This window comes from Mugil cephalus, chromosome 20, assembly GCF_022458985.1.
Source record: "Mugil cephalus isolate CIBA_MC_2020 chromosome 20, CIBA_Mcephalus_1.1, whole genome shotgun sequence".
NCBI classification, from domain to species: Eukaryota; Metazoa; Chordata; class Actinopteri; order Mugiliformes; family Mugilidae; genus Mugil; species Mugil cephalus.
The window spans coordinates 7,228,417-7,256,375 of NC_061789.1; the positions used below are offsets into that span (position 1 = coordinate 7,228,417).

General features: G+C 42.0%; 1 protein-coding gene across 4 annotated transcripts in view; it reads left to right on the top strand.

Moving 5' to 3' along the window:
* LOC124997410 (thyroid hormone receptor alpha) overlaps positions 1-23,868 on the top strand; it is an 86,981-nt gene extending 63,113 nt beyond the window's left edge. The window contains exons 1-8 of one of the 4 annotated variants that reach the window (XM_047571079.1): positions 87-395; positions 4,072-4,133; positions 6,356-6,456; positions 9,490-9,637; positions 11,027-11,232; positions 12,789-12,935; positions 14,019-14,277; positions 15,736-23,868. In XM_047571079.1, coding sequence (XP_047427035.1) covers positions 364-395; positions 4,072-4,133; positions 6,356-6,456; positions 9,490-9,637; positions 11,027-11,232; positions 12,789-12,935; positions 14,019-14,277; positions 15,736-15,986 — 1,206 coding nt within the window. In that variant the 5' untranslated portion in view covers positions 87-363 and the 3' untranslated portion in view covers positions 15,987-23,868. Of the gene's footprint in view, positions 1-86; positions 396-4,071; positions 4,134-6,334; positions 6,457-9,489; positions 9,638-11,026; positions 11,233-12,788; positions 12,936-14,018; positions 14,278-15,735 lie in introns of those variants that run through there. The other 3 variants (XM_047571078.1, XM_047571077.1, XM_047571076.1) reach the window with 3 other exon arrangements.
* Positions 23,869-27,959: the final 4,091 nt, after the last annotated feature.

Here is a 27,959-nt window from a genome sequence, read left to right on the forward strand (position 1 = left end):
AACAAGAAGGGAGGGAAAGAAAGAGGGAGGGAGGGATTTTTTTTGTGGGGGGGGGTGAGGGGGGGCGTGGCAAGAGGGAAATAAACAGAGTGGCCGTTCCTCCCAGCAGCCAGTCTGAGGCAGACAACCACTTTTGCCACAGATATTCCAGCTGACAGCAGCAACTCCACTTTACTGTACTGTGCTTCGCTGGGATCTTTTGGGCCACTCAGAGTTGAGCAACCGGGGGATTAAAGCTCTGCAGCCACAGCCTATTTTCATGTGAAGCTGAGCAGGGACTTCTGGAAAGGCTTGGAGACTGCAGAAAAGCATCGCCCGGGGTTTTACTTTCTCCTCTTGTGCTATTCCTGCAAAGGGAGCAACATGCATATCTTACAGCCCTATTGCATCAACAGGTTTGTGTCAATATATTATTCGTATCAAAAGTAGATGCGCTTGTGATTCCTAGCTCCCGTTTTCTAGCAGATGAAGTATGAAGCGTCTGTTTCGGTCTTTGTCACCGGTAGTGCACCAATCGGATGTCCATCTTAATCTAATCAAATATCTGGAATTCTCTAAGTAAACATCCAATCATCTCATTATTCACATGATTCTCTAGGTACTTTTCAAGACCGGTCTCTCACTGTTGTTTCTTTTTTGCGAAATCAATTAGCAGTGGAAACTAGCTCGGATAATAATACATTGTATTTGTTGAGATTTACGAAAGAAAAACAAAAGGGGGAATCTGTGAAGTGTAATGCTTTGTAGCTTCTCGCTCCCACCTTCCTGCAGCGTCTTCCAGCTGCTGATCATTCAGCTGACACCTCCTGGACCGGACTCTAGACCGGCTCCTGAATCTTGAGGTCACGTTTTTTCGGCAGCTGGTTTCTCTTATGTAATTATGATAGCGTTTCATAACAATAACAATAGCATAATAATCACATAATATATAATGATAATGATATAATAATGTGGCAGGCGTCAGGCTTGGATGATGGTTTCTATTTATACTTTCGTCAGAGGCCAAATTGCCAGGTCAAAGATTTAAGAATTGGATTAAACGGTGTGTGTATTTGTGCTAATGAGAGCTGCATTAGCGCGTCTGGCTAAGTAGCTTATTACCAGAGTACCAACGGTAAGAGATCTGACTAAGGCAACGAGTTTATTCAACTGGGCTAACATTTCATCGATTTGAAAGAAAATTTCCCTATTTGCTTTACATATAAATTGACTAAAATGCTGAAACTGGTGGGGTTTTTTGCCTACTCTGGTGCCTCCTAGTGGTCAGAAATGACTAAATGCAGCTTTAAGTTTCACAAAGCACTTTTCTTGCTGTGTCTTTTTCTCTACCTGCAGATTGTAGTGCAGTGTCCACTTTAAGTCAAGTCTCACGGCCAAAAAACACCGTCTTCCACTAGTAATGTGAGGGGCTGAAGGGTTTTCTTTTTTTTTTTGTTACAGTTGTGCAACCGCATTGATCAGCAATCAGAATTGACAGCCTCCCACCATGTAGCTGCCAAGTCATGTGCATTGCAATAAGTTTAACACGTTTGCTCGACTATGAAAGGAAGCAAGAACTGAGAAAGATTTGTCATTTTTTTGTTGTTTATTTGTTTGTTTTTTTGCAAAATGAAAGTGGATTTGACAGCCAGAGAGAGGGAGGGAGGGAGGGAGGGGGGAGCCAGTGGTGTTACCTAATACTGCTTGTGGAAGTTTGGAGAAGAGAAAAGAGAGAGAGAGATGAGGAGGGGGTGACTGGGAGAGAAAAGAGGAAAAAAAAAATCAGAGTAGGCAAAGAGGCTAAGAGGGAGGGACAGATAGGGATTTTATGGATGAGAGAGGGGAAATGGAAATGGGAGGGGTGTGGAGCTAACAGCCAGACATGTGGATAGACAGAAAACAGTAAAAAAAAAAAAAAAAAAAAAAAAAAAAAGGATGGTAATCCAAATCTGCCGGCAGGAGAAAATGCAAACTCCATCCTGTGAGAGTGCAGGAACGATAGAGAATTATAGAAAGAGGTGTGGAAGGATGAGTGAAGGAATTATCTGTATCCTGGAGTGTATGTATGCGCACGTGTTTGTCCTCCGTCCTGACGAACCGAGGTGTCTCCGTTTGCAGTATAGTTTTTAAATTAGGAAATAATATGATGTGTGAGCTGAGTAAAATAAGCAAAAATTAATTTGCAGAGAAAGAACACATTCACCCAGACTTCCTTTTGGTGCAGACGCATTGAGGCGACTTATCTCGAGCCGACTGAACTCCACTTAACTTTACCCACCAGCGACTGACGCCGTCCAATTTCAGCACAGGATCATTTGATTGCATAGAACACTATGAACACTGAGTCTGTCTGTTAGCAGTAAGACACATATAAGCTGTTAAGGCAGATTTGCTTGAGGCGAATGTTCAAAATAGCATGTTAACAATCCTGACAATAAACGCATAGTTGTTGATGTTTAAAAACAATAATGTGTTACTTAATAAACTTTGGACTCAGACATTTTCTAGGCTGTCAGATATAGTACCAACTGTAAAAGCAGTTTTACTTGAGGTAAATGCTAGCATGTTAATGTTGAAAAACAGAGTGTTGGTTTAGCATCTTGCTAACACATTACGTGCTAAATAGTGTTGGACTCTTTGGACTTTTTGTAGGATGTCAGTTAAAATACTAGTCATAATAGCAGATTTACTTGAGGTAAATGCTGATGTAATTATGCTAACAGCCATAATGCTATCAAGGTGCTTAGCTAACGCATTACAGTTTTTAAACATCCACATGCTAACACTTTGCTAACATCACTGATTAGTGTACTAAACGGTTGATTTAGCCTGTAGACAGATACCATTGTAGCAACTTTACATATACATAATGTGTTCATTTAGTACTTTGCGAACAGTGCTAATTAGCGTCAAGGAAAACTTGAGCTTAAGCAAATGCTTATTTGCTCCAGGCAGCAGTTCTTGAACTACTGAAGTAGAGTAAATGATCTGGAAATTATGAATACAAATTTTCACCATTAGCTGCCTATTAGCTGTCAGTATACGGTGAATCACCAACAGACCAGAACTGACCAGTAGCACTGCACCAATGCGGGCTTTCCAATCTGTGCTTTGCTGTTTTATATGAAAACAACACTACATTACATTTTTGTCAATTGTTATTCCATCAGCTGTGTCCATTACATCCCAGATGATGTACATGCTATAATAGCCGATTCCTCTGTAACCACATCTTCAAATGTTTCCGAGCGAGACGAGGAGAACGTAAAAATATTGATAGCCCTTTCCAGCATCACCACCATTTGATTTTTCAATCAGCATTAGGACTTTGGTTACCCAAACGATGTGGACGGTGTTGTGGTAAAAACATGTTAAACTCTGTTTTAATTAACATATTGACATATCAATTTGCCAATCAGCTGTTATCAGACACTTCCTTTGGTACCAACTTTGAATAACTTGACGGACAAACACCGTGTGGTTTACTGTTACGTATTTCGTAACGAATGGTCTATAAATGTGTTTCGTCAAGCACTCAGTCAACGAAAGGTTTATCAGAAATTCAAAAAAAAAAAAAAAAGTTTGAGCCTTCTTACGCCTGGGGAAGGATATTTGAACTGAAGAGCCAAGCGAACCCTCTTCACGCCCTCCCATTACTAAATCAGAAGCTGAACCCTTTAAATTTCACGGACATGTATTCACGCCATCAGCGGCGCTCACAAATCGCCCCCTTGTTGTAGGTTTGGCTGGGAAAAGTGTTGTGCTCGTCACGCCAAGACACTTTGTTTTTGCCCCACTTACAGAGCCGGGGCTTTGTACGAGCACCTGTTTTTTTTTGTTGAGTGCACAAACAGAACAGGCCGTTAGCGGTCCACGGCATGTTTGTAGAAGTTTAATGGATTAGATAATTATTGTATCTCTAATTAAAATGTTTTTAGATTGTCACCTCCAACCGTGGAAAATTGGGATTGAACTTTAAACAAACCACCCCTAAAAAATAATCAGCGTTAACCAGTATTTACAAGTAAATTATAGCGTTTTTTTTTTTCAATCACATTATTCATTTTCGCCTCTTCCCCTGTCTCCTCTCAGGTGGATTGATGTGCCGAAGAGAAAGAGGAAGAACAGTCAATGTTCGGTGAAGAGCATGTCTGGTAAGGATTTGTTGTTTTGTTTGTTTGTTTGTTTTTTTTTTCACTTCCAGAAAAAAAAAACAGAATAGACACAATTGAAAAGCACATCTCATTTAAGACGCTGTGCACTTTGATGTGCTGGAGGATGAGGTCCCTTGGCTTTCGAGTGGCGTCCTCTTTGGTCCTTTAATACGATAATCTTCTCTTCATCATGTTGAAATTACTCCTGAACCTTTGTTGAACTCAAACTACTTCACCTCGGTGAGATTTGAGCTGTAGATAGGGCCACAGAATAATCCAACAATTTATATTCCATTTAATCCTCATTTCTGCATTATTGATGCAAAGACAAGATATATATATAAAAAAACTATAAATACTCAACAACCACTTTGAAAGGATCCAGTTTAATACAGTTTTAAGTCCACTCATGTGCTGGTGAATCTTGAGTCTTCTATTTTAATGTGTCTTACTTCATGAGTTTGGTTTTAAATGACCACAACATGCGTCAACCCTGTTAGATTCGTGTTTTTTCGCATTCCCAGTAGCTAAATGTTGACCAAAGTCTTCTTAAATAGCTCAAAGCCATAGAATAAATACAAGAAAGAGTAAAATCCTGAATAGAAGCTCTGAGGATTACACTTCAGGACGTTGTACAAAGTCACCCGTTTTCATACATCAAGGCGATCACATGATAAATCACATGTGCGCTCGGAGCACTTAGCCTACATCGGACCCATTGTTCATTCATTATGTCATTAGTCGTGGTGTCATTAGACCTTTCCAAACGCATGAGTTAAACTTACACCAAACAATCACAACAACACTAACCGTGTGAGTTGTATTTCCTTTGAGGTGGTTAAATTAGCTTTACATTCATCAAAGTAACATGGTCAGTATGGATTTAGATCCCTTTGACCACGACCAGAAGTATGTTCCAAAGCACGTCCATGAATGATGCCTGCTGCTCTGAAGCAGCTGGAAGCGCCCCCTCAAACTTTTTTAAGAAAGGAGGTTGGTTGTGTGTCTGGTTTCTAGAAGCCTCTGCTATATGTGATTGTGGGCAGTCGTGATTGGGAGGTTGAATTATAGCTCTAAGTATGCAAATGCATGTGGAGGTCTACTATACATGAGGAGTGTGGACTTTCCGAGCATGCTCAGATGACCGTCAGTCCTTTTGCAAGCACATGGCGGCTTGGAGGTTGGAGTTTTAAAGAAAATAATTGCATTCATACATGTATATTGTAAGTGTGAATTAAAATGCAAAGAAAAGAGCGCGATTTATGGCGGAAGTTACAAATGTAACCTGGGTTCTGTGAATTAAATAGGGAAAAACATACAAAATAGCACATAGGAAGTATCTAACATGAAAAAAACTATGTGTCCAGTGGAAGAATTACAGGATTACTTACTACAAAGATGGTGAAAGAGCACCGAAATAACAGAATCTGTAGAAGAATGGAAATATAAACTTTAGGGATATGTCTACATTTGAGTCATTAGCCTCATAGTCAAAGGAGAAGACAAAAGGTCGGCACGGTAGCTTTAAGACGAAAACCATGAGGTGTGAACCTCCTAAGCTGGCAGTTCCATGTGTGCAGAAAAGACTGCCAGTCTTATATACACCGATCAGCCACAACATTATGACCACTGACAGGAGGCGTAAATAACATCGACCATCTTGTGACAACTAATTGTTCTGCTCCGAAACTTTTGGACCTGGTATTCATTCGTGTGGATGTTACCACCTAGACCAGACCAGGAACCCCCATCTCATAGCAACGACACTCCTTGATGGCAGCAACCATCCCCAGCAGGATGCAACTGCAAAAACAGTTTAACTAAAAAGACAGCACAAGATGTTGACTTGGTGATAGGGAGACCTACTCTATACACTGCACTATATTAGGAAGGTGGTCATAATGTTACGTCTGATCGGTGTATGTTCCATCCTGTGTCACAGTGTCTTGGGGCCCCACGCACAGGCGCTTCATTAAGGCTCCTGTGGTAACACTCAGCCCCTTCCTTCCCTTCCCTTTCCTTCTCCACCACTTCTTCTCTTCTCCTCTCCATCTCCATCACCCCTCTTCATCTCGACCATCCCATGTCACTCAAAAAATCCCCCTCCAACGGCCTCACCGACCCCCCCCTCCCCTCCCCGTTTCGCCCCATCTCTCATTCCACGCTGTCTTCCTCTTCAATCTCCTCCTCCTCTCCTATAGCTCTTAGCGTCTCTGTTCCAGGGTACATCCCCAGCTACCTGGAGAAGGACGAGCCATGCGTGGTGTGCGGGGACAAGGCGACGGGGTACCACTACCGCTGCATCACCTGCGAAGGTTGCAAGGTAGTGTAGAACATCTCGTACTCACTAAAACTGTCTTTAAGACACAGTGGGATCGACTTTTCCCCAAAGCTGTGTCAGACTTTTTTGATTTGCCCACGGTTTATGTGAAAGGCTGTCATGTGAGCCATATTTAAATGGTGGTTTTTCTTTTTTTTTTTTTTTTTTTATTTAAGCCTTTTCCAAAAACAGGGTAAGAAAAGAGTAAGGAACGGATAAAAGGCCGTCATGTTTCATTGGCTCTGACAGCTTTGACAGGAGGTGGAGGTAGTCGATCCGGCACTGAAATGACAGCTGACATGAGCCCAGAAAGGAACTATTTTAAATTCCTACTGCAGCGGGATGATTTATAAACAGTTTTCAAACAACCTCAGTCAGCTGAAAGAGTTGAAAGTGGGGATTTAAAAAAAGAAAAAAGGAAAAAAAAGAGCTTGTATGTAAAAATGTAGACTTCCTGGCTGAACTTTCGCTTATCCTAATGCAGTCTTGTTAATTTAATTATTCCAATTAGATTAAACTATTTCCATTTCTGTTTTCAATTCTGCATTCAATAGAATACAATCTGTCTTTTTATAATGATCAGCCTTCATATATTCAGGTTGGAAGAAAAAACATAGGAGTCAAGGTCTGCCTTCATCAGTATTAAATCATTCTGTGCACTTTTATTCATTGTGATTGTGGTGAGCAGAAGGTTTTGCAATAGAGATTGCATTCCTCCAAATTAGCAGCACATGCTAATTAGGAGGAGACGACAGCCTACAGAAGCTGGACGTCAACCTACAACCCCCTCAGAGTTACCCTGATCTACTGTCCTGAGTATTGCACCGTAACCTTTGAACCTTTTTACCTGCTGTCAAGCACTCACGCAATTTCCATAACAACAGCCTCCTTGTCGGGGATTGCTAGCTCAGCATAAGAAATCAAGTTAATGTCGTTAACTAGCCTCATGTGCCACAGCAACATGATTATAAAAAAAGATATTTCGGTATTTAAATCTTAATATTTCGTCTCATTTATTTCCAACAAGAAATTTCCGCTAATTTCTCGGTGGTTGAAAGTCACGGGGTTGTGTGGTGGCAGCATGGGGGGTGGGGGGCTGACTCCAGGATGGAGGTGGAACTGACATCGGTGAAGGGAGGTGCCCACTTGAAAACCCCAACGAAGTGCCGCATACTGCCTTCTGCAGTACTAGGCTAGGCTAGTTAGCTGGTGTCTTCTGACTTCACTGCAGGGTTTCCCATACAATGTTAATACTATAGCAGCCCAGAGAAAACGGCACGGACAACGTACGGAACTAACGTAGCGTGTATATATGTGATATATATGTTTCTGCCACCCTTTAAAATAGTGTTTGTTCTCTTTATTTTTTTAGACCATGGAGATTTAAAATGCCGCAAACTACCTACTGCTGTTGGCTAGGCTAGTTAGCTGGTGTCTTCTTGTTGGCTGCTAGCTGGTAGCTGACTGTTAGCCTGCTGGTTGTTTTTTTCAGTTGGACTGGGCTTCTAAATGTGTTTTGTTTGGGATTTTGGCACAAGGGATCGTAACATCTTATCCTGTGTAATAATGAATGCACTTGAAATTAAACTCTTAAAAACAGGATTAAAAATGTATGATTTGCAAACTTGAGTTAGACTTTGTTGGGGATAATTTTCATTGCATTTGTACCACTCGTCCCATGTTGTAGCAAGTAAGATTTAAATTTGGCTGAAGTTCACATGAAACCATGGCTTCCAGTGAGCTGTATCACATGAAACATTGTTTATTTGTCCCACGTATGGGAAATATACTTGTCACAGTAGCGCAGAATTTGACCCGAATACAAAAAATAATGATGAATCACTACTATAAAGTAACCGTCCAGCCATTTTCTTTTTCTTATGCTAACCTAGCAATCCCCAAGGTCAAAAAAATGCCCAAGCCACTGTGCCATAATGTCCCACAGGGAATTTTAAGGACTGTTTACTGGTTTAAAAGCCTTAACTGAGCTGAGTCTTCATCTGCGCATCCTGCATCAGCCCGGCTTTCTATGCTCTTTTATGCCATATTTTAATCCAGATGAATTCCCTATGAAGATCCTCCTTTAAATATATTAAAAAAAACAAAAACACAATAGAGATATGTAGGCATTGTTGAGCTGAAGTTCGAAATACACATTCTGGGGACATGCATGACGTAAATTAACACATAAACAAGAGTTATAATAGGGGACCTTTGAAGTCATTTTAGGAAATATTTGCTGTTTGCTTGCAGTAAATTGAAGTTACTGCTCCCTGAGAAGAAATTAATATTTACTCCAAACAGCTGCATTGGGTTAACAACACGTTGTAACATCTGTTGGCAGTGACAGTCTTGAAGAACAGGAAATTATTTTGTTTACTGTGAATTAAATGAGCTTTGTGTTGTATTGTATATCGGCACAGGCTTGGCATTAGCTTAAAGGGCTAATACCAAGTCACATGGGAAATGAAGCACACTGAAATGCCCCAGTGGAGCTGAGAAGCAGAATTGAACTTGTTTTCCCTCCAGACATACACAGAAATACAAGAGATTTATTGTTCTGATATTATATTATTACCAATGAGGCTGTTTTTAGGATTTTATGGCTTTGAGTTAGGATCATTCGGGGAGAGACCAGTTTTTCACGTTTAATATTCCGAAGACAAAACAACAGCTTCCTCTTTGATGCAGTTTTTTTTTTCTATCACCGTGTGATTACAATCAAACTGTCTCAACAGATTTATATAAAAGGCCTCATGAGAGATGCTCAGTTGTACTCTGATACTTAACCATTCTTGGCAGCAGGATCCTGCGACGCTATCACCAGCCTGCCATGTGATGTGATCCATTTAATGCGGCTGTTTTATGCTAATCTGAACAGAAGAGCATTTAATTAGTGACTTTCTGCAAGAGATATGGAGTTACGTGTTTTTTCGTTCCAATCGCTAGGTTTTTTTTTTTTAATGGATTATGTTCCTTTTAATTATTTATTAAACGTATCATCTATCTTTTGTCCATTTGCTTCCCTCTCTTCAGGGTTTCTTCCGTAGAACCATCCAGAAGAACCTCCATCCGTCCTACTCCTGTAAATATGAAAGCTGTTGCATCATTGACAAGATCACCCGCAACCAGTGCCAGCTGTGCCGGTTTAAGAAATGCATCTCTGTGGGCATGGCCATGGACTGTGAGTTATTATAAGCTTGTGAATTCTTGTCACCACTCGCTTTTACACACAGCACACAGCAGTCGTACTTTTAAAAGCCTTGGAGTGTGAGAGTGGTCAGTTGTTTGGTCTTTGGTTATCTATGAAAGAATTGGATAAATTATTTGAAGATTGGCTGGAGAGCTGCAATAAGATTGATATTTTAATATATAACATTTTGAGATCATGTTCCCTTCACGAATGGTTGCAGTGAGGCTGGTGTTATTTTAACTTTTCATCTGGTGCCAAGTTTGGTTTATTCAGAAACTCGTAAAAAAATCAATAAATGTTTGCATGCTAGCATGCTAATGTTACCCACTAATGACAAAATAAGTTAATATCTAAGATGGTAAGTGAGCTAAACATTACCTGTTGACATCAGCATTTAGCATTACCATTGAACTTTAAAGAAAACTTAACATTGTTCTTGTGAGTATGTTAGCATGCCTACATTAGCATTTAGCGCTACTCGTCACTTTATGGTGTAGACTAGAAGCTATTCCCGTGTAAACAGATAGCACTAGAAGCTAATTTTAGATCAGCAGCTGTGAAGTTGATGTAACTTTTATGAATCAGTGCAAATTTATATATTTATATATCTATATTATGTCTTCCAGGCTTCCTAACAATTTAGTGACTTTCCCCAGGCTATTTTGATTAAAAATGTGAAATTTCAAACATCTTATGTCATTAATTAAGTTTAGCATTCAAAATAAAAGAGCTGGTTCTTTATGTTGGTTGCAGTGGAAGCCTATGAGTGAATGAACAGAAAAGCCATGTCCATTTGACACCGAGTACCATTTATTTTAGATTCATCTCTACTTCTGTAATATTATCAGGATCAAATTTAAAGTCATTTGCGTCCCTGCAGGAGAGGATTGATTGTGACTGCGTCTCATGCTGGACGCGCTCTGCAAATAACAGGCACTCAGTGGATGAGTCATCCAGCCTCAGTGCACAAATGACTATTAGCCGAGTTCACTGTGGTGTATATAATAGCAGCCAAAATGTGCATAACGGACCAAAATCTACAACAGAATAATGTTGTCAGCCTCAGCCACAGACAAGGCATTAAAATGCTCTTTCAACAATCAGCTCAACAATGAAATAATAATATTTTAATTGAGGTTAAGGCATATCCCTTCAGTCCTATTTAATAATTGAATTGCCTCTTGTATGAAACCATCTTTTTTTTTTTTAACCGTGTGCTGCACTTGAGCCTCTCCACCAGGGAAAACACTGAATTCATTTCAGACCTTGACATTCCCCACACAAAGCAACAGAAAGAGAGCGTGTTTATCTAATTTCTGGCCTAGCCACACCACATCGCCCCCACCCTAAGCGCTCTCTTCTTCCCATCCCGCCGACCAGTGGTGTTGGACGAGTCGAAGCGCGTCGCCAAGCGGCGCCTGATCGAGGAGAATCGGGAGAAACGGAAGAGAGAGGAGATGGTGAGGACGCTGCAGGTGAGGCCGGAGCCGGACACCGCGGAGTGGGAGCTGATCAGGATGGTGACCGAGGCCCACCGGCACACCAACGCCCAGGGCTCCACCTGGAAGCAGAAGCGCAAGTTCCTGGTAAGCCCCTAGGTTCACAGAGCCTTAGTGGAGAGCACCACCGGGTAATGAGCTTCACATAAAGCTGCGCCAACGGTTGCATCATTGGTGGAAATGTGTTTTTAATTTACTTGGTGCCTTATTTTAGGCAAAGTGTAGAAAAAACAACCACGATTCTGTTTAGAAATTACAGAAAGAAAGGTGTGTCTATTAGTTTAGTTTACAGTGTATAATGCAATCATTACGCCAGAGTTAGCTTCGTTTATACCTAAATAGGCCACAACATCCAACATAGGAAGGTGGTCATAATGATATGCCCGATCAGATTTAACTTTGCATTTGCCACGATCTCTAATTGATCCAAGAAAAGCAGAAACAAAAGAAGACAGTATAAATTAACTGAATCACACAGAAACTGAGATCTGAAGTGAGTTGCCGTTAGGGATCCGTGCATTCGTTCTTTTATGTAGCTTGTTATCCCAAAATGTTCACAGCGTGTAGAAGCTGCTGCTTTCTTAAAAAAAGAAAAGCTGTCAAGCCGTAACATGAAACGAGGCAACTTCTTTTCATTTCCAAAAGACAGCTCTCCGTTTCATCATCGTCTTCCTCGTTGCCTTCCCACGTGGTGAGTCCCACGTGCAGACGCATCTGTATAAACCGCCGATGGTTACCTTGACGCAAAGGTCAGATGACAGTTACCAGGCAACCGTTCCATGGAGGCAAAGAAAACGTTTTCTGAAGGTCTGCAGAAAAGTTGCCAACCAAGGTGAACAAAGAAGAAGAGGACGCCCGGAAGGCAAACAGACAAACGCTCTGTATTTGGAGACGGGCGATGGAAGCCAATCAGAGCGCAGGCAGTCTGTTGTCGGAGCAGACTCTCGGCTTTACACTTCGGATTGGCTGCCGTCCGGGGAGAGCAAACTTTGGAATTTTTTTTAAAATCACTGAAGGTTTCTGCTTATTTTACAAAAGAGCACCTTCAACAGAATACTCCAGTGGTTGGATTGTGATTTGCATCATGCAGACACTGCTAAAATCTTAACACTTGACAGCAGCCAGGATAGCCAGCAAGTTTTATGAACTCCGTCGTCCGTAATTTTGAATTTCCGGACATGATTTTTGTAGATTCTGTTGCAGTTTCTTTTCTTCCTCATTCATAAAACAACATCTTTATAATGGCCTTCTGGTATCCCTCTTATAATTCATAGTCTATGTGGCATTGACTAAATCCTGTTTCATTCCCGTTATGGGACCACGGATCAGTGAAGAGAAACCTGTGCAACGTTGGCAACATTCTCACGGAGAATTAGGTCTTCTTACGTTAGTCCCGTTGCTCTAATTGGAACAGACTCCAACACATCTTCTGACTTTGTGAGACTTTTCTAATTAGGCTACAGTTCTTCTTGTTCATCACCCAGTTGGCTCACAAGGGGCTCTCGGTGTACACTCATCTGCACTCATCTTTCAAAAGATATTAAAACTGCTTCCAGACTGTTGCCTTCTGAGTCTATAAGCTTAGCCAGCGTAATCTTAGCAGGGCAAAGTCAAAGATTGGGTCTTTTGTTCCTTCCTTCCAGCCGGACGATATTGGCCAGGGTCCGATGATGCCCACCTCGGACGGAGATAAGGTGGACCTGGAAGCCTTCAGCGAGTTCACCAAGATCATGACCCCCGCCATCACTCGCGTCGTCGACTTTGCCAAGAAATTGCCCATGTTCTCAGAGGTAGGTGGTCACAATTCATCTTAAGCCTCAGATAGTCTATCTCAATCGTAAGCATGTAAACCCGTCCTGAATGGTCTTGTCAGGCTTATACTTGCCAGTCAGAAGTTTGGACACACTTTCTCGTTGAATTGAATGAGAGGTCGTGTTAGGACAAATGGACCCCTGTTTACCATTCTCACTTGAGGAAACCATATGAACTTTTGTGGTATCCACAACCTCGTAAGTAGACATTTTCTATAAGGTTCAGGAAAAACCACAAAGCCACTTCCTGGGGCTTATTAGCTTTAGCCAAAATTCATGTCTAAAAGAGAGTCGCCTCCTGAATGTGACCAACTCAGTTGGCCACCGTTAGCTTTATTAGCTTGCTAGCTGTAGCTGATAGTCGCAGCTGTCGTTGATTGTTGGCCGAAGGCCTGGAGACGATAAATATAGCGCCCTAACAAGATTATTAACCTAACTGAGGCCTTTTGATTGGGCACTTCCTCAGTCTATAGCCTTTGTCCTCAGATTTGCCTGTCGGATTGGATTACACCCAACAATAATCCAACCCTTTCCCTGCCATCCTCTCATACTGAATGAAGTGATGAGTCACCACTTACTGATATTGCTCTGCGTTCTATGGAAGCGATCTAAGAGAGACTGCCATCACTTTAACTGACTACAGGCATCATGTATATTGTATGCGCTTCCCAGTTACATAAAGCATGTCAAGGGATTTGTTGCAAATACAAAAGTATAACCCTTTTCCTATGCCAGGAAAACAATCACATTTGGGCTTTAAGAAAAACATGGATGCCATTACTGTGGATTTATCCTAAAGGCTTTTATGTTTGATGAGTAAATCAGCGAAAATAACCAGTTGTAGGCCCAAAGGGAAATGTTTGAGCTTTGTATGTGGACAGTCAATCCCTTGTTGATGTAACTGTAGTCAGTTGAAACAATCTTTATAATTCCTCTGCCCTCCCCTCAAACACAAAATCTGTACAGTCTAATCTTTAAACAAATACCCATGTCGCCTGTTTAGATTAAGTTGTTCTCGTAGTCTCCGTCCCGTCCCTAATGAAATCGTGCGTTGTTTCCCAGCTGCCTTGTGAAGACCAGATCATCCTGCTGAAGGGCTGCTGCATGGAGATCATGTCGCTTCGCGCCGCCGTACGCTACGACCCCGAGAGCGAGACGCTGACGTTGAGCGGCGAGATGGCCGTCAAGCGCGAGCAGCTGAAGAACGGCGGGCTGGGCGTGGTGTCGGACGCCATCTTCGACCTGGGAAAGAGCCTGGCGCAGTTCAACTTGGACGACTCGGAGGTGGCGCTGATGCAGGCCGTGCTGCTCATGAGCTCAGGTGAGGGATGGACTTCCGTACACCAGAATTTTTCTCAGCGTTAAAAAAAAGATAAAAGATCTACTGCATATTTGATAAAGGGCTCATGAATAATTCCAGTAAAAGATTGGCTGTCTCTGAACTCACTGATTCAAAGAGTTCATGTTTTGGGTATCTAACAAAATTTGTCCTTTTCTTTACCCCAACGCCATGTTGAAAACAGGGATTCCCTTTGTGCATTGAACAGTTTAATTCAACGTAGTCTAACGCAGTGCTGGGAAACCTTTGGGCCTGTTACTTAGACATGATGTACCACTCACATGGACCTAGGCAGGTGGTCATATTGCCAGTGGATAGCTTTTACTTTCAGCATTAATTTTTTTCTTTTACATTCAGTCCTTACTATGTCCTACTTCGGTCTCTTAAAACTCAACGCTTGCCAGAGAATATGTGATCTTGGCTGAGAGGGGCCAGGAAGGAAGGAATGTTGATAATACCCTTTCACACCGAAGACAAAAGCCAGATGTTACGAGCCTCAGCGAGTTTGTCGTCCAGTGTGATAGGCGCCCATTTGTACTTGGGGCTTGTCAGTCTGCCTCGTCCCTGTAACAACGCCATCCAAATGCTAGTCTTTTGCCACTCGGGGTTAAATTTCTTGTTTCCACTTCTTCCTTCGCTTTCGACAACGGCGACTGAAACTTCCGCTGAAATTTCGTCGAGTCATACAAATGTCTCCTCAGTTAAACTTACAGGTTCTTTATTGATCCAAAACAGTCAGTTCGATGCATTCGAAATTACTGAAATTACTACTACCAAGCGGACCGATCATACCTCTTAGGCTCTTAGATGCCACAACGTGTAGCCAGATTTCTGGGGAGGTCAGCTACGGCCGCTACCAAGGCTTTACATACCTGCTTTAACGCCGTAGCCTCCATGTCAGCTTAAAGCAGAAGCCTAAACTTGCGGGTTAGAACGTCTTGGGATGGGATTAACGCTGTCACTGCAAAGCCTCAAATCCCAGACAGTCACCGTCTCTGAAACACACTGGGAATAAACAGAAGACGTCTTAATGCATCCGGAATATGGATTATAATGGACTGTTTAATGCACATTTTATGTATGTCGGTGACCAGCAGTTTGAAAGAGCTGTGCAGAAACACAACAAACCAGATTGAGAAAAACACAGATCTAGCAGAGCTGTTGAATTTTTGGATCAGGTGTCAGTATTTAATGAGTATGCATGAGCGGTAGCCGTAAACCGGTAGAGAAGAAGGCTCTTTTTTTAATGCATCAATCTCCTCGTTGCAGCAAGTCGTATTCTTTTTACACATCAATAAGCATTGTTACAGCAGTTCTCTTCTGATGTTTGGATGGCATACATGGCTGAGGCGGCAAAGAGTTGCAGAGCATTGATTCCCCAGCTCTTTCCCTTCATCTTTCCAAAAGTCAAACACCATCTGCATTTGTTTCTCCACCCAGACCGCTCGGGGCTGACCAGCGTCGAGAAGATCGAGCAGTGCCAAGAGTCCTTCCTGCTGGCGTTCGAGCACTACATCAACTACCGCAAGCACAACATTCCCCACTTCTGGCCCAAGCTGCTGATGAAGGTGACGGACCTGCGCATGATCGGGGCTTGCCACGCCAGCCGCTTCCTCCACATGAAAGTGGAGTGTCCCAACGAACTCTTTCCCCCGCTCTTCCTGGAGGTCTTTGAGGACCAGGAAGTGTAAAAAAAAAAGAAAAACACGCTTGGGAAAAGTGTGTAAAAGACAAGAGGAGAAAACTGGATTTTTATTTTTTTTTCCCTTCGGTAAAAACATGATTTTTTTTTTCTTTTATTTTTTCCCTTTTTTATTTGAGTAACTCACAAGACCCGCCCACTTGCCACCAGCAAACACACATCAGACAGAAACACACTGGCAATCTGTCATTCTGAGAGGTGCACACACACACACACACAAACACACACACACACACACACACACACACACACAGAGCATTTGTATAGATAGTATATTTATATAGATATCCACACACTGCCATAAAAGTACAGTATGTCTATATGCAAACACCTTTTGCAGCTGCATGGATGAACAGCTGTACTATTCCTGGGACTAATGCAAACCGAGGGGCTTGGCTGTGTCTCTACTAGCTGAACACCCTCCTCAGACAGCCTGACCATTAGCTCCTCAGACAACCCCTACAAACGCCCTCACCCCCTGCGTCTCCCCCCGACTGACTGCAGAGGCGTCCTCCAGTCTGTGCTTGCAGCCCGACCCTTCGTCCGCCGAGGCCCTGACAGTGTCCTTCCTACCTACCTACCTACCTACCTACCTCCCTCACGATCCGACCTCTCTTATCTTTCTCCTGTACGCGCTGAGAAGTGCGCGACGTACATGCACAGAACGCACCCCTACACAGTTACCTCATACATTGCAAAAATGTGTTTCCTCGTTTATCGTGTGGGCGGCGGCGGTGCGATTAGGAAACGCTGAGCTACGCAGTCCTCATTTACCTCTACCGTTATGTACAGTTTATTATTTATAGACATGCAACACGTAAACGCAGCATTCATAAGCCATTATGTAGTCATTATTATGCATTAAATGCGTGGCATGTCACGGATGGTGCTTTCTGTGATCACGGAACGAGGAGGTGGCATTGATATCCATATTTGTACAGTATATGATAGTTATTTTCTCAATGGAAATACTCTTATTTTTTTTCTTGCTCTTTCTTGCTGAAAGTTAGATGAGAAGTTTGATATCATACTTGGCCAGCAGCTGCATAGCTTAGCTTAGCGTAGCTTAGCTTAGCTTAGCTTAACTTAGCACAAAGAGGAGAACCAAGGAGAAACACTTGCTCATGTTCTGTCCAATGTGTAAACACTACATACGGTTTTTGAGGGGTTGAATTATGCTAATAGGCCTTCCTGCAATAAGCTAATTTTTGAAATCGCGGAGCATTAATACGTATTTGATAATTTTCTACGTTAAGATACGTACAATAACCTACCTGAAAACGAATTCCTTGAACTTATATGATATTACAACCGCAAATGTGCATTTTTCTTACTTTCGCTAACCAGCAGCTGTTCTTTTGTTTTGTGTTTTTTTTCTTTCTTTTTAGCAAAGGTGCTCTATAACCAAATAGATTCCACTCTCACATGTCAGAGAAGCTAATTTGCGTAAGTGTAGTGCCGCCGTTAACTGCTACGAAGCCAGATTTCCCTGTCGGGTTGGAGGAGACCAAAAGCGGAGCTAAAAGTGACTAAATATAGGATTTACATTCGCCGCAATCACTGCTCCAGATGCGTGCTAATATTGCAGTGAAGGATGACCGTGCAGCTGTTCGCCAGTAAGTTTGCTCAGTTGTGGAAAAAAGAAAAAAAAAGAGTTAACGCACTTAAGACGAGTGAGATGTTAGAAAGCTATATGAGCCGCTGCAGCCTCATCCCTCCGATACGTTCCCAGAAAGCACCGTTTAACGCATGCGTGCATTGAAGATAAGAAGTGTCATTGCTATTTTACTCACTATAACTTACACTGGACATAAGCTCATATTTGTATACAGCTCGACTACCTTTCCGACACATACCTCCTTGTTTTCATTACCTCACACACACCCACTCGGTTGTTTTGTAATGTATTACCTCAGCTGTTTTGTTGCTCATCTCTTCCCCTTCCTCAATAACCGCTGGGCCACGCACACTTCCTGTCCTCGTGAGTGTGTGTGTGTGTGTGTGTGTTTGGGTGTGTGTGCGTCTATCCGCTCCATAATCCCACCACCTCAAACTCCCTCCGCTGTCTTGCGCTAGGTTTCCAGCGCATGGTGGCGCGCGGTGTGGAGAGGGAGGGGGGGGATCTGCGTCGACTTAGCTGTACCCATTTCAAGTCCCGCCTGAAACTGACAGATTCTACCTCACCTCTCATCTCAATGCAGCTGCCCCTCTGTCTGCAACACACTCTCACATGTGCGTACACCACCGGCCAAAAGTTTGGAGACACCTCCTCATTGAATTCAATGAGAAGCCGTCTCCAAACTTTTGACCCCGGAGGTGTATATACACTGTATGCAGTGCACAAGAACAGTTGCCAGCATGGACCCATAGAGTGCGCTGCTCTTTTAAAAGGGCCATGGATCAACGATTGATGGCTGACGCGGCAGTAAATTTTTTTTTCCCATTTTTTTTTTTTTTTTTCTGTTGGTGTTCGCACACAACACAAGACCAAGAGTCACTTTGAATTCTGTTTTCTTTTTAGGAACTTGAAATGACAGTCAGGGCAGGGGTGACTTTGTGACATAACAGTGTGCCGATTGAACTTTAAGGAAACTGTCAGGGGACAATGACAGCTGGAAGCTGGGACTCCAGTTGAAGCCATTTTGGCCCTATTGGGTCAGGCCAACAGACTCTTGTGGGTGGTGACTGGGAGGTAAATAAACAGCAAGTGAGTCAGCAGTATTCGTCCGCGGACGTGCTCCGTCCAAGGACGAGGTGAGGGGGAAAACGGCGAGCGTGCAAACCGTGGCGGTGTGACTCAGGCCACTTGCAAAAAAAAAAAAAAGACAAAAAAACACAAAAACGAAAACGGACCCTACGATAGATCTCGAGATCCTTCCCTCGCCGTCGCAGCAGAAACGGACAAAAAAAAAAACAAAAACAAAAAAGACTTTCTGGGCGACCGTCCTATCCCGAAAAAAAAACAGGAATCAATCACTGCTGAAAAGATCTCCACCAACCATCCACCACCGCCAATTGCCATCCACAACAAACGATTATCAGGTTTTTTTCTGTTGCACTAAAACCACAATGTCTGTATTCTTTAGTAGAACCTGAACCCCTCCCTCTATCCTCTCCTCTTAACACCTACCTACTGTTCCTGTTCCTGCCTGCCTGTAGCAGTCTTAACAATATTCTCTCAGACACACAAAGACACAAACACAAAAAAAAAAAAACAAAGCTCAAGGTCCTCTCTCTTTCTCTCTCTCTCTCTCACACACATCATCTCTGTTAAAACCAACCAGGACTGTGACACGGCCTTTCCACGGGGCGCCACCACTCTCAGTGTTACTAACCTACCTACGTTGCAGGGTATTTTAGCAGAACGTGCCGACTCTACAGGGATACGCGCACACAAACACACACACACAAACACACTCACACACACACAGCAATAGGACGACTGAGCTGTACAGGTCCACGCCCGCCGTCTCCAGGAGGCCTGCCGCGTTTGTACTCCGCTCACTAATCACTGTGAATGAAAAGCCATGCTGCCACCAGGTCATGGCTCCGACAGGTAACGGATGGCTTAAGTTCCTCAGATCTCCAGCGTCAATGTGCCTCACAGAGGTCCGTTACACATATATACACTATACAGCAAATAGAATCATATATTTATACATGTATGTACATATATATAAATATATATATATATATATAATTTACAGTTACGTGGCATTAGTGCTATCAGTGGCTGGATTTATGCTGCCAGCTCCAATCAGATCATCGAACCTTGACTTTTATTAGCCCGCCTCTCGCAAGTACAAAGACTCCACGTTGTCTTTTTTTTTCTTTCCAGTTTTGAGACTGAAAAGTGTGTGATTTAGATTCGAGCTGGCAGGACAGCCCCTCCTCTCTATCTCTTCTATCTCTTTCTATCTGTATGTTTCTGTTTCTATCTTTCAGCCAAATGATCACTGGAGAAATCCTCTCGCTTTTTCTCTCTCTCTCTTTCTCTTCCCGTCCTCGTTTAAGAAAAAAAATAAAATAAAAACAAATAAAATGAAACACACCAGCAGCACAGAGCACACTGCCTTCAGCCAGGATCAGTTGCACCAGCATCGCAAAGAGAAAGCAACCGTCCTCCTCTCTCACACACACACACACACAATAAAAAAAAGCCATTTTACCTGGACGCCACCGTACCACTAACCTCAGACAGACAGACAGACAGCAGGGTGATTCTGATCGGTTTACCAACAGCTGACATACGCACGCTTTCTCATTTCCACGGCCGCGGCCGTAGCGACGAGGCAGCCAGTCACACCGGAAACGTTTTCCGCATGACAACTCGAGACGATGCCACGAACTGACATTAGTCGAGCTAATTTCGTGGCTTCATAACTTTTTTTTTTTAAAACAATAACTTCAACTTTAAGTAAACTACATGGGTCAGTTTTTTTTTTTTGCAGAGTAATAGAAAAGGTTTTAGACCACCGCGACCACTCTCCACACTTCATAAACCTGTGAACTCTTTTACTACGCACCGTTACGACTACAGAATTGTTTTTGTTTTTTTGGTCTCTCTTTATGTTTGGTTTACAATGAACTAAAATGTGAAGTCGACGCTATGCTCTGCCACTGCAGCACGGCACGGACACAACACCCTACAGACACCTGCTCTGAAAACCGTTCAACTACTGCGTTTATTACTTACCCAGGGAAAACATCTGTAAGTAAACATCTTCACATCGGTCTTTCCTTCACTAGAACCCCCCTCCCTCCCCCTATCCTTTCTAACTCTCTCTATTTATTTCACTCTGTCCTCCTTTCTTACCCCCAACACACAAAACCTACCCCAACTCATAGCACTCTTTGGTGGAGAACGACGACAATCCTTGCAGGAATATGTCCACACGTGGAATGTAAAATACTGAAATTGTACGATTAAAGACACGGTGTGAAGTCCCACACTCATGTTGTTTTTGATGTTGTTGATGTTGCTTTCGTTGTGCACCAAGTGTTCGTTGTTCTGCTTATTCTAAGGTGGAGGAATTTGCAGGTGGGGTTAAAAACCCAGGTCATTTGACAGATATTTTCTTGTTTTCTTCTTCTTCTTCTTTTTTTTTTTATAAGACTCATGGTGTGAGGACTGAAAATATAAAAGCAGAGAGTGGTTATAATTTTTGGGAAGAGGAAAAAAAAAGTTTTTTAAGATTATTATGTCGTTATTGATTTGCATCTGATTTTCTTGGTAAGTGAATGTCTGTCCATCTGTGTTGATGCTTTACTGTGAGATTATGGCTGTATATGCACTTTTAGACCATCGTTGTTGCAGTGGTATCTAGTGCTTAAACATCACCCAGGGGTCAGGGTTCAGTTTCACTTTAGCTAACTAGATATAATAAGTCTATCTGGGTATAAAAGTATCCTTTATGAATTATCCCATTGGTCCATTTACACATATTTATTGAGAGTTTTGGCTAGCTAAGGCTAATAGCTGAGATACTAGCACTGTAAAACACTTTATAATTGGTTAAATGTAGAATTGAATAATGCAAAATGTACAATTTGTTAGTATACTAGACTTGGCAAAGGGTTCATATCATTAATTCTAACAAAATACCAGAAGAAATACCACATTTCGAATCCTATTTGTCTACATTTATCGCTTCCCGCCTTTTCCTGTTATTATCTGATTTGTTAACTAGCTAGCTAACTATTACCATTAACTGACTGTACGTCTGTTCAGATTCATATCACATTTCTTTTAATAGATTATTAGTTCCTATTTCAATTACAGCTGACTAAAAATTGAATCTGCCCCAACTAGCAATTAGTCTTTCTGCAATCGAGACACAAAGAAGTCACTGCTGTTGAGCTAACTGGCTAACAGGCTACTTTCACGAACTGTTTACTACTATGTAAACAAACTATTTCTGTTTTATGTGGAGTTTAGGCCCCAAATGTATTTTGTTGTATCTGTCTGAAGTCTGATATTCTCTTCCCACTCTCTGAATGTGTAAGGACCAATGGGACTAAAGTCCAACAACAAGGAAAGAAATCTGTTTAAATTACATCATAAAATGTCGTAATTGGATCTCTTTTTTTGTTTGTTTGTTTGTTTGTTTCAAAGGGACTGTGAAGAAATTATTGTCAGGGTTGGTCCTGCAAATTATTTTAACCTTTGTACTGATAAAAATATTTATAATTTCTTTTGTTAGAGGTGGTGGTACAACTCTACAATGAAGACCTTCCAAAATCTCCCAAACTATTCAGAGATTTAAATTTCCTTCCAACATAATAAACCTCAAATAATTTCAGTACAGTCCCTAAAGACACCCTAAATATGCTATTCTGTTGTAATGCTTAAGAAGTTTATTGCTGAATCCATCATCTGGTTAGTTGAATTGAAAGAATGAACCCGGAGTCCTACTCTCCACAGTTGCTTGGGCTGTATCACTTGCTAAGCTGGGCGCGTGCCCTTAAACGTGATCTGGATCAAAAAAAACAACAAAACAACAAAAAAAAGGAGCTCACATCCAGATCTGAACATGAATCTGACCTCAAACCAGGGCTCATCTCGCAGTGTACAGATCTGCCATTTCTAAATCTCAATGTTGTGACAAGAATATTGCTTTCGATGGTAAAATAAGCTTCACCGTACAAAAAAAAATAAAGAAAATTAAAGAAACACGTAAGAAAAAAAAACACAAAATGGAAACCAAAAAAAGATATTAACAACTATTCATACCTCATTGTACTGCTTTGTGTCAGAGTCAGAAAAAATGGGGAGTGATCAGTCTCAAGCATGGAAACAATCTTGAACAGGAGCAAAGATGATTACATTTTTGAATAAAATGTGGTGGCTTTGAGTTTGTTTTGTTTTTTTGTTGTTTTTTTGTTTTTGTTTTTTTTTTGGTCTGTGACACTTGGAACGCCAGATCGAAAAGCCTCTTCACATCCCAGAAATGTAAGCTAGCCTGGGCAAAAAAAAAAAAAAAAAGTACCACTCAAAATATGTCGCAGATGTTGACGGGTGAATTTGGTAAAACCTTTGCCAGATCTGTTCCGGTTGTGAAGATACATCATGGCATTGTGGCATGAAAACGAAAACATGTTTTAAAATGACTGCACTTATAAGGAATTGAAAGCATTGAAAGTCGTGCTTTGAGTGTTTGTCTTCAGATGGTGGATGTTTATTCCTTCTTGCGCGTGTTTTGCCCTGACAAACCAAGAGAGGACTCTAGCTTCATCAGGACTTGCGAGGACGAGAGGGACGCACTGATGAGTCGTTTGGCCAAACGTAACAATTAAAGCGATGTTAAAATTAGACGTCAGTGAGAGGTGTTGTGCTCTCACACTGCAGGCCAGTTAATTGTGCCTTGAACAAGAAAAAGTTTAGGACCCTGTGTCCCGGACTACAACTCCCATGATGAAAATGTCCTCTCTTGTTTTTGTTTGTTGCTCCCTGAAGATCCCCTTCACAGTGACTTTATGCAGTAGCACCAACTGAGCCCTAATTAGAGAATCAGAGCGACATCATGTGAGCCCCTGCACAAGCAGTCGGCTTTTTTCTTGTTTGCGTAGCAGCCATAGTTTTTTTTTTTTTTTTTTTTGGCAGAGCACAGTGTTGAATGTAAAGCTGAACGAGATGCGGATGGAAGTCCCCCTCCCCCTCCCCCCACCCTCCCCGGATGAGAGGGGCTTGGCGGTGTATTTAATAATGCTGGTCGCGGGGTTTGTGTCGGGCACGGATGTTGTTTGTCTTTGTTTTTCTGTGACAAATCGTTCATGGCACAATCAGAGAATGGCATCTCAATGGCTCAAAGCTGTTTGTGTTTGTGGCTATGTGACATTCATTTTCAACATTATAAAATTATTTGATATCAGTTCGTCTACTTTGTCTCTGTCCGGCCGGATGGGAGGGGCTGTTTTGTCTTGGTTTCTGGATGCACAGCTGATGGTTACGACAGATTTGTGGGAAATTAGACATTTTGGGTAGTGCAGGTTAGGGGGAAGACATTTTAAATTTTAAATTGGGTTAATTTACAATGCAAAGTGAGCGAACAAAAGAAAAATATCTGGTGTTAGTACCCTTTGCCTTCAATCCTTACAGGTACACTTTCACAAAGCCAGGGATTATGTAGGATCGTAGACGTAGTAGTCGACCAAGGAAAAGTCAAGCTTATTTCCCTTCGAATTCGGAAAATGTCCAGCAGAGCCATTAGCTCAGAACTGGCAGAAACCAGTGGGACTCAGGTACACCCATCTACTGCCTGGAGAAGTCTGGCCAGAAGTGATCTTTATGGAAGAGTTAATGCCAAAAATGCATCCCTCTGGCATGGAAACAAGGCCAAGAGACTCAACTATGCACAAAAACATAGGAACTGCAGGACAGTAATGAGTGTCCGCAGACAACAGTGAAGCACGGTGGAGGTTCCTCGCAGGTTTGGGGCAGGATTTCTGCAAATAGAGTTGGGGATTTGGTCAGGATTAATAGTGTCCTCAATGCTGAGAGATACAGGCAGATATGTATCTATCATGTAATACCATCAGGGAGGAGTGTGATTGGCCCCAAATTTATTTTATTCAACAGCAGGACAAAGACCCCAAACATACAGCCAAGGTCATTAAGAACTGTGTGCAAGTGTAAATTGATGCTGTCTTGAAGGCAAAAGTTGGTCACACCAAATATTGATTTGATTTAGATTTCTCTTATTCGGTTAATTGATGAAAATAAACTAAAACTTTTGCACAGTACCATACATGTAAGGTAATTTGGTATCAGGCCAGGCCCACTTTGCAGTTGCCCCATTGGTTTACATGTAGGCCTGATATATAAGCCTATCATTTCTCTTCCTCACCTTGTTTGTAGGTGAACTCATAATTTCTTCTACTGCACTAACATATACTTTTGTGCATAAGGATTCATAATTCACATTGCAAAAAAAAAAAAAACTAAGATAGCCAAGGAACTCTCTCTGGACGACTTCACTCCTGAAAACACAGTAGAAAGTAATGCTTTGCAACAATGAAATGTATTATGCATCATGTCCTCGTACAGCAAAGATATTGTTGTCCACACTGAGTTAATTAGCAAAAGCTACGTCCACAGTCCTTTATTTTTAATTGCAAATGTTTTTTACCCCCGTGATAAACACTTCAGTTTGACATGTTAATTATTTATCTGCCTTGTCTCTAACTCCTGTTTCTCCTCTCAGCTGGAAATATGTCCCACCTACATCACATTCAGTTCCGCAAATAAATTCACTTGTGAATGATGGATGGGGACGCGATCACGCAAGCAGCAGGGACGGCCAGCGACTGCACCGTCCTGCTTGTTATTAATGTGATGAGGAAGCTGCAGAAACCAGGAGTAATGAACGCTACAGCTCGGTGAGGCCGAGGAGGACGGTGCACCGCAAAAACATTAGCTTAAAAATCGAGCAAAGTATTAAAATGAGGTGTATAGTACTTCAAATCAAGTTGAGTTAATATATCCTGCCTTAGCAAAAACACAGATATATCCAAGTTAGTGTTTTTAGACTAAAAGTAAATTGCATTTTTAAGAATTATTGTCTTACAGTATAGGAAAATGTGCTTTAATTCAGTGTAAGCTAGCGTTGTCATCTATAAACAAGGTTATATGTTACGTGACACATATTAAAACCAGTTCAGATACACTTAAGTCAATAAATATTTAAGAATTCATTTTGTAGTATGTAGAAAATGTACTTAAATTTAGTGTCCAATGCTACGGTAATGTTCCTGAAACAAGGTTAAATAGACTGGAACAGAGAAAAGTAATTCTTAAATAATTCTAGTCCAGGAATTATCCTGAGAGACAAAAGACAAGGATATTTTTACTTTAATTCAAAATGTTTCATCTTAGTTAGAGTTTTTGCAGAGTTTCCCTGAATGGTTGGTTTGGTGAATTAACTTGAAAAAAAGAATAACATCGTCTCGTTATGTACATGTGCAACCCTGCTAGCAGCCCGGTGGACCGCAGACTGTATAAGAAATATTTCCAAGGTTAATGACATGACAGTCGTCCAGAAATAAAGTGAAGCCAAGAAAGAAATTCTGGAAGCGGGTGCGGCGATCTTGTGCCGCTAATATTATTTGTAACCGGAGCCAGTGCAGTTGTTACCCGGGATGGAAACATTGGGGAATCTGGGCTCAGGGTTACTGGTATGTTTTAACCAGAGATCTAGCTAGCTAGCTAGCTTGAAGGGGTGAAAGGAGGAGGGGGGAGGGGGATCCCACGCTATCCTCACTCTCACTTATAAATGACAATGGCAGCAACAAAGTCCTTGATCTTTTAGTTTAATTTTTGCACAGTGGGAGGATTTGATCTTGACAACAGGGCTATCCACATGCTAAAACTTTTTAACATTTTTAACTAAAACTGTTCACTTTTGATAGATACTGACCAGTGACGTTTTCGTCTGGACACCAACACTCTTCTTAACAGTTTCGGCAATTCTCTGTTGTGTAACTTTGTCTCTTCCTTATTTTCTTCTCTAATTGTTCAGAATTTTACGATGTGGCCAAATACGGTACTGCACGTTTGTCTGAAGGGAAGTCAGGCACGCTTGGCGTCACTTGGTGAAAAAAAGAAGAAGAATGATTAACCAATCGGATGAGGCTGCTGTCATGACACTGCTCTCCTGCGATTGGCCAGAACTGTGTCAAAGGAAGCCATTCATCCTTTGGCTTCCCTTGCACTCATTGCAACATAGTACCGTCATCATCAAGCCATTGAATGAAATAACGCGGGATTAGCAAAAGCTAGCTCATTCTATTACGTGAAATAGTGACATACATGCTCTTATATGCCCCGCCTCCTCAAAAAAAGAAGAATATAGATTTGACTTTTTGTCTCATTTGACTTCCTCTAACAAAAATGACCAAGCCAAGCCACGCCACTGATACGGAGCCAATGCTAACCGGGAACCCCCCGGTCAAAAGTGCATGTGCGAACACCGCTGCAGGAAAGAGCTACAGTCGTTTAGCCAACACAGTTTGTGATCCTTGTCAGACTCGCTCTAGATCTTTGCCCGTTCTTCCTGCTTCTAGCACATCAACTTACAGATGCCTCGAAGATGAAGACATAATCAGTGGTTATAAGGTTATGCCTGACCTGTTTTTTTTTTTTTTTTTGTAAAGCGTCAGTAAAACAAGAAGGAAAAACGTGTTTTAGCAGACACAGTACTTTTATTATGCTTGAGTCGAGACGCCAGTGAATCGAAACACTGGCTCGTCTCGCCTCTTCAGATCAGCTGACACCAAGTAATCCTGGCGGACAGTTAAATCTCGCAGCTGTTAAACCACTTTTACACAACGCGTACACATTAACAAAATTCATGATATCACTGCCGTCTTCTGCGTCGCAGCTTAAACTACTTATCCAGCGGTTCGCCCGAGGCCACGTTCGGACACAGGCCCGCTAAATTATTACGAGCGCTGCGGCTCGTGAAAGCCAGTCGATGTCAAATTTGTTTTAGGGGTTGTTGTGGAGGCGATGATGTAACAGTGAGCAGCTTTTGCTCTGCACCAATCCCTCACCGCCTGCTCCCACCCAAAATCCACCCCCTCCTCCTTCCCTCCCAAAAAAAAAAGCCCAAAACACAGAAGGGCACAGTTGGTACGAAGCAGACACTGCTGCAGACTGGCATGGACTGTATATATGTGTGTGTGTCTGTGTGTGTGTGTGTGTGTGTGTGTGTGTGTGTGTGTGTGGCATAAGAGACACACACCCTTGTACACAAACAAGGATTGACAGACCAGGACATCCATTACAGATTTTTCCTCTCAACCAAAGGAAAAGCGCTCCCAGCAAACCTCTAAATATAGAACGCTGTATTTTGGTTGATGCTCGCATCCAGTGACATTGCTCATAATTTCAAATCATTTTGCAGATTTTATCAAAAGCACACGTTTGCGCAAACACATGCCGCCGCACGTTCCTTGAGGTCAA